This window comes from Phascolarctos cinereus, unplaced genomic scaffold (genome assembly GCF_003287225.1).
Source record: "Phascolarctos cinereus isolate Bilbo 61053 unplaced genomic scaffold, phaCin_HiC Scaffold_5;HRSCAF=322, whole genome shotgun sequence".
In the NCBI taxonomy this organism is placed as follows: domain Eukaryota; kingdom Metazoa; phylum Chordata; class Mammalia; order Diprotodontia; family Phascolarctidae; genus Phascolarctos; species Phascolarctos cinereus.
The window spans coordinates 376,505,945-376,513,410 of record NW_027555958.1 but is presented as its reverse complement, the minus strand read 5'-3'; the positions used below and the strand labels follow the sequence as shown (position 1 = coordinate 376,513,410).

Sequence of the window (7,466 nt, the reverse complement as noted above, 5' to 3'; positions counted from 1 at the left end):
TTATTTTATATCATGCAACTTTGCTGAAGTTGCTTCAACTAGTTTTTTTAGTTGATTCTCTTATATTCTCTCTCCCTTTTTTTTTTTAACCTAGGCAATTGAGGTTAAGTGACTTGCCTAGGGTCACACAGCTAGTAAGTGTCAAGTGTCTGGTCTGAGACTGGATTTGAACTCAGGTCCTTCTGACTCCAGGGCCTGTGCTCTATCCACTGTGCCACCTGGCTACCCCGTCTTCTATTCTCTAAGTATACATCACATCATCTGCAAAGAGTGATTGTTTTGTCATTGTGTATTTTTAATTCCTTCAGTTTCTTTTTCTTGTCTTATCATTATAGCTAGCATTTCTAGTACATTACTGAATAATAATGATAATGAACATCCTTGCTTCACTCCTGATCTTACTGGAAAGGCTTCAAATTTATTCCTGTTAAAGATAATGCTTGCTCCTGGTTTTAGATAAATACTACTTATTTTAATAAAAGTTCCATTGATTCCTATGCTTTCTAGAGTTTTTAATAGGAATGAGTATTGGATTTTGTCAAAATTTTTTCAGCGTCAATTGATAGAATCATGATTTTTGTTGTTTTTGTTATTGATATGGTCAATTATTGATGGCTTTCCTAATATTGAGCCAGCCCTGCTGCCTTCCTGGTATAAATTCCTGGTCATAGTACATGATCTTTGTGATATATTGCTGTAATTTCCTTGCTAGTATTTTATTTAAAAATTTTCATTGATGTTTATTAGGGAAATTGGTCTATAGTTTTCTTTCTGTTTTTGCTTTCCCTGATTTAGGTATCAAAATTATATTTGTGCCATAAAAGGAACTTGGTAGGACTCTGTCTTTGCCTATTTTTTCAAATAGTTTATATAGCATTGGGATTGTTCCTAAAGGTTTGGTAGAATTCACTTGTAAATCCACTTGGTCCTGGGAATTTTTTCGTAGACAGCTCATTGACGGTTTCAGTTTTTTTGTAAGATTCTATTTCCTCTGTTAATCTGGGCTTATATTTTTGTAAATATTCATCCATTTCATCTAGATTATCAGTTTTACTGGCATATAATTGGGCAAAATAACTCCTAATAATTGCTTTAATTTCATCTTCATTACTGGCACATTTGCCCTTTTCATTTTTGATAGTGATAATTTGGTTTTCTTTTGTTTGTTTGTTTTAAATAAAATTAACCAATGGTTTATGTATTTTATTGTTTTTTTCATAAAACCAGCTCCTAGTTTTGTTTATTACTTTGATTTTTTTTTTTACTTTCAATTTTATTAATCTCTGATGTTGAGGTGTTCCATTTTGGTGTTTAATTGGAAATTTTAAATTTGTTACTTTTTCTAGCTTTTTTTTAGATGCATGCCCAGTTTGTTGATCTGCTCTTTCTTTCACACATTCTTTTCAAAAAGTTTTTTAATTTATTACTTATTTATTCTTAACATTGTTTTGTTTTTAAATTTTGAGTTCCAACTTCTCTCTCTTCTCCACCCCCCCCACCCCAGCCACTGAGAAGGCAAATCAATTATATGTGTGAAATCATGCAAAACATTTCCACATTAGTCATATTTCCAAACAAAGAAAAATACAGTAAGAAAATTATGCTTCAATTTGCACTCAGAGTTCTTCAATTCTTTCTCTGGAGGTGAAGAGCATTCTTTTCATTATAAGTCCTTTGGAATTGTCTTGGATCATTGCATTGTTCAGAGTGGCCAAGTCTTTCACACTTGATCATCATTACAACTTTGCTGTCACTCTGCACAATGATTTCCCGGTTCTTTTTACTTCGCTTTGTGTCAATTCATATAGGTCTTTTATTAGATGACCTCTAGAATCATTGAATCTTAGAGTTGAAAGGGAAAATAGAAGTTATCTAATCCAACTTTTTTTCACTTTTGAGGTTGGTTTCCCTGCCACAAACCTCTTCCCACTCTAATCCATCCTCCACTTATCTTTCAAATTGACTTTCCTTGAAGTACAGATCTGACCCTATCACCCATGGCTCCCAATTACCTTCAGGATCAAATATAAAATACAGTTTGGCTTTCAAAACTCTTTGTAACCTAAACTCCTTCCTACCTTTCCAATCTTCTTATCCCTTACTTTGTTCCAAGGAATCTGCCATCCAGTGACACTGGCCTCCTTCCTCACGATAGACCCACCACTGCCCAACTCTGAATGTTTTCACTGACTGTCCTTCATACCTAGAATTCTCTCCTTCCTCATCTCTGTCACCTAGGCTCCCTGGCTTTGTCAAGCCTAAGCTTAAGTCTCACCATTGGCAAGAAGCCTTTCCTGGTCTTCCTTAACCTTAGTGCCTTCCATCTGGGATTAACCCATTTCTCCTGTAAGAATCTCTTTTTTGGGGGGCATCTAGGTGGCACAGTGGATAAAGCATTGGCCCTAGAGTCAGGAGGACCTGAGTCCAAATCTGGCCTCAGACACTTGACACTTACTAGCTGTGTGACCCTGAGCAAGGCACTTAACCCCAAGGCCTACCCCCCCCCAAAAAAAGAATCTGGTTTTTACAGAGTTGTTTCATGTTGTCTCCCCCTTTAGATGGTGAGCCCCTTGAGAGCAGAGACTGTTTTTCACCTTTCTTCATATCCCCAGTTCTTAGCACAGTGCCTGGCATATGATAGGTGCTTAATAAATGTTAACTGACTGACTGATTTTTAAAAAGAAGCTTTAGAAAAAGCAGGATCTTGACCCAGCAATAAATAGCACTTGTAGGGCTTTATCTCAAAGAGATCATACAAATGGGAAAAGGACCCACATGTACAAAAATATTTATAGCAGCTCTTTTTGTGGTGGCAAAGAATTGGAAATTGAGAGGATGCCCATCAGTTGAGGAATGGCTGAACAAGTTGTGGTATATGAATGTAATGGAATACTATTGTGCTATAAGAAATGATGAACAGGCAGACTTCAGAAAAACCTGGAAAGACTTGTCTGGTCTGATGGTGAGTGAAGTGAGCAGAACCAGGAGAATGTTGTACACAGTAACAGCCAGGTTGTGAGATGACTAATATTGATAGACTTAACCCCCCTTAGCAATACAAGGATCTAAGACATCTCCAAAGGCTTCATGATGGAAAATGCTATCCACAAAGAAGAAGGGATTATGGAGTTTGAATGCAGATTGAAGCATACTATTTGTATTTTTTTTTCTTCTGTTATGTTTTGTTTCCTCTTTCTGGTGGTTCCTCCTATTGGTTCTAATTCTTACTTACAATATCACTAATGTGAAAACATGTTTCATAGGAATGTGTGTATATATATATGTATATGTATATATATAGCCTATATCAGATTGTGCGCTGTCTTGGGGAAGAAGGTGGGGAAGGAGGGGGAGAAAAATTTAAAACTCAAAAGCTTATGGAAGTGATTGTTGATAAATCAAAATAAATTAATTAAAAAAAAAAGAAAAGAAAAAGAAGGATCTAGGCTTGCCTTTTTGGAAAGTCCTTGGGGCTCCTAAGCCTGACTTAACCCTCACTGCAAACAGATGAAGTTTCTTCCACTGACACTTCCCTACACAAGTGAAATCAACAGATTTAGTCCCTCTTGGGTCCCTAGGCCCCTACCCAGTCATAAGGAGCCATAATCTCCTTTTGAGCCATAATTTGCCTCCCTTCAACTTCTACCTACTGACCCCAGTTTGATCTGCAGCACATGAGTGAGTAAATTGTGTTGGACTTGAGTTCCCTGGAGGCAAGCACTGTGTTTTCCTCTTCTTTCGGTCTGCCTAGGATGAGAGCTAAGACTCTATGTGCAGAGTGGGCATGTGAATGGTACTGACTGACTTGGCTGCCTTTGCTGTCATCAAGACGGGAACACATTGAGATTTGAGTAGCTTGATCTCTTGTGGGATCAAACCCTCCTGCTCCTTCATCTAATCTTCTAGGACTCCTAACCCTCCTTGTGCCTATGTGCTGCATCCCCTCCTTTGTCTCCCTCCCCTTAGGCTTGGGCAACAGGCTAAAACCTCTTTGTGTGCTTAAAGAACACCCAGAAGGTGGGACCCTCCAGGACACATCTAATCTTCATTTTGGGCAGTGGGTGAGAGTTACCTGATACAGTCCCCCAGTCCTAATCAGGTCCCCATTGACTCATGTCATTTTAGGCCAGGTCTTCGGCTAGAGTATTTCTATACAAAAGCCCTCAGGGAGCCTGTGGGATTGGAATGTCTGTGTTTTCTGAGCCAGAATTTGCAGTTCCTCCTTCCCTTCCACATACTCCCTTCTCAGGCCTCTCATTCCTTGGGTGGGAACTCAGAAAACATTCTTCTGAGGCTAGACAGTGTCTTTTCTCAAAGTAGGCAGAGAGCAAGAGGTGTTTCCCTAGAAGCCCTTCTCATATGCTTCCTCAGAGCTCCGATCCCCATCCAGTCCTCGTCCTACCCGGGGACTAGATCCAAGATGTGGCTGGACCCACGCTAAGCTGTGGAAGAAAACCTTACACCTCCTACAGGCAGAACACAAGAGGAGCCAGTAGGAATGGGAGAGTGGTGTGTGGAGACCCTGTGGGGGTGCTGGGACAAAGGTGGGCCATAGGGAAGAAGGGAAGGGCCAACATCATTGCTACAGAGATGTGAATCAAGGCCCAGAGCACAGCAGCCTTCTTCAATCCTGTTCTTGAGCATCTCTACTGGAGCATGACCACCAGACACTGGGTCTCATGGATCCCATCTCACCCCCAATACTGGCTGCCCAAGATGCTTTCAACTATAGAAGTGCCCGACGGTGCCATTGAAACCCCTTTGTGATGTGCTCACTAGATAATGGAAATCCAGATAATTAAAAAAAACTATTGGAGTTAAACCAATATCTTCTTCACCTTTGCTGTCTGCCCTGGAAACTGGATCTTAGAGACCATGTTTTCCAGGGATTGTTAACCTGGGGTCCGTGTATGCCATAGATTTCCAAAGATCTGAGAACTTGGATGAAAAAAAAATGACATCTTTATTTTCATGAATTGAAATTAAATACACTTCAGTTATGGTTATTTGAAAATATTACTCTGAGAAGGGGTCCATGGGCTTTACCAGCCTGCCAAGATTCCACGACACAAAAAAAGCTTAAGAACCCCTGATCTAGTCAATTTTCTCATTTCATAGGTGGATTGGATACAGGGGACAGACAAGAGTAGAGAGTTGATATATTGACATTATCTCTTGCTCCAGTGAAGCTCTGAGGAGTTTTTGGCAATCCTATTCACTGACCCCAGGAAAGGTCTGTGCTTGGCTCACATAGAGAGAGCTTCCCTTAGCCCAGCCCCCTCTACACTTCCCTCCTTTACCCTAACGACCCAGTGATCTACAAAGAGCAGCTCCCAAATCAGGACAAATAGCACCAGTACTTGCAGACCGCCCACCTGGTTGTCATGGAAACGGATTCAAATTTACTTAGGAGAGTAAAGTTAGGAGCGTCCTCCCTTCTCCTAACGGGTGCCAACATCCAAGTCTCCTCATCTAAATCAGAATAGTCTAAACCCCATTTCTTCTTCTGTCTTGACCCCAGAGTACCCCTCCCCCTGCCTTTGATCAGACTCAATCAGGCCATGGGGCTGGGCCAGGGCTGGGGCCTTGCTGGCTAGCAGCTTGGCAGAGAGGCTGGGGCCATAAGGGAACTTGGACCCTCCCCTCTGAGAGTACAAAGTGGGCGGGGCAGCGGGGGGGGGAGGAAGGTGAGGCTGTGCCAGGGGAATGTTTCCACAGATTAGCACTGGCAGGGGTGCAGAGAGCAGGGCAGCGGTGGAAGGAACAGGCCTGCAGGAGGGAGCAAAACTCCAGGCCAAGTGGGAGGGAGGGAGGGCAGCCCAAGGACAGGAGGCCCTTCTCCCTCCCTACTCCAAGAATTAGGCCTCACTCAGGTTCTGGGCTGCTCTCTGTTCCTACTGACCCTCCCCACTTTGGGTGTCCTCCGGCCAGAGCCAGGCTTTTGTTTCTCCAGTAAGTGACCAGAGGCAGAGCCCTCATCAGCAGGGACTGAGCTGCTGGGTACTGATCACTTTATTTCATCTCACTTTAGTTTGTCCTGTTTCATATTTGGGTTCCTCCCAGCACAAGGGGGAGAGGAAGAGGGAAAGGGAGGGAGAGAGGGAAACAAGGGAGGGAGAGAGGGAAACAAGAGAGGGAGGAAAGTACATGAGATGGCCAGAAACTAGGGATCCTAGGGTCAGAGCAATAGAAGAAAGGATGTAATAGAAGTAGTTGTGTATGGAGAGTTAAGTAATAATGCCTACAAATGAAAGTCTTCACTAGGAAAAAAAAAATTGACTATGAGCCTGATATCCCAGGCCTGAAAGTCAGCAATGGGACCTGGGAGAGGCATGCTTCGTGATGGTAGGGGGTGAGTAAAGAGATCTTGGGGATTAAGCTAAAGCTGCTTATATTCATCCTTCCCCCGCCCCCCATCCCATCACTGAACCCCTGCTTATGGACAAGTCTGCGGTTGAGGCAGGAAGGCAGGCAGGGTGCTGCTTCATGGATTACTCCAAAAGTCTATAAAATCATGTGCATTTCTTCTTCCAGAGGCTGTCCACTTTAGAGGAGGGCTTAGTATCTCCCAGGGCAGATAGTTGGAGATAATCACCATCCTTTCACAGCTCATGTACATGAGGTTCGGGAACCTTCTCGGTATCTGCATTCTGGATCAGTTCAAACAGAAACATCACCTGGTTCTCATAGGCTTTGATGGAGATCCTCTCGTTTAAGCCATGAAAACTGTGAAAGAGAAATTGGCAGAGGGGCCTTATTACTATAGTATCTGCTCTGACACAAGCAGTACAGAGCCCCCTTGAGGCTACCAGTCTCCAATCCTGCGGAAGCAGGAGGGGCACCAGGAAGGAACTCATTCTAAGGAGGATAGCTCAATATACATAAGATTATGATCACTTCTCAATGATTCCACTCCTAGATTTTTCTTTCAAACTTCAAGTTATATTTAGAAGACATGTTCATTTGTAATATTAAAACATTCCAACAAGGGAAACATTTTACAGTTACCTATCAACATTCATTGAAAACGATCTACAATTTGTATTATTTAACCAATTATAGAAAAGCCATAAACAATATTAATCCAATCCAATCCAATCCAATCCAATATGCAAATTGCTATTGCTGGGTTATCAAATTTTCAACCATAAACAGTATAAAGTCAGCCATAGTAAGGTGAGGCACTTTAGTAATGACACCTGAAAGGCTGATAAATATAAGAAGCCATAGGAGAAATAGTTTTTAACATTTAACTTAACATCTTGCCCTAGATTTCAGAAGTAATTTCACAGAACTTCAAGGTGATCCTTGCTGCCCTGTCCCCTTCTCTGCATTTTGCTCTCCTGTGGGAAGACTCCCCTGCATTCCTTCGGAACTAGGTATACCCACCCTCAAATCCCTCTCCTTCTTCTGGACAGCTCAAGCCGTGAAGAAAATAACTAATTTTGCAGAAAGTCTGGGGAAGT

General features: G+C 42.0%; 1 protein-coding gene across 2 annotated transcripts in view; it reads right to left on the bottom strand.

The window, feature by feature from the left end:
• Positions 1 to 4,944: 4,944 nt before the first annotated feature.
• The window catches only part of PM20D1 (peptidase M20 domain containing 1), a 54,648-nt gene continuing 52,126 nt past the window's right edge, over positions 4,945 to 7,466 (bottom strand). For both annotated transcript variants that reach the window (XM_078156367.1, XM_021003186.2), the window contains one exon: positions 4,945 to 6,726. In XM_078156367.1, the coding sequence (XP_078012493.1) occupies positions 6,603 to 6,726 (124 nt within the window). In that variant the 3' untranslated portion in view covers positions 4,945 to 6,602. The remainder of the gene's footprint in view (positions 6,727 to 7,466) is intronic.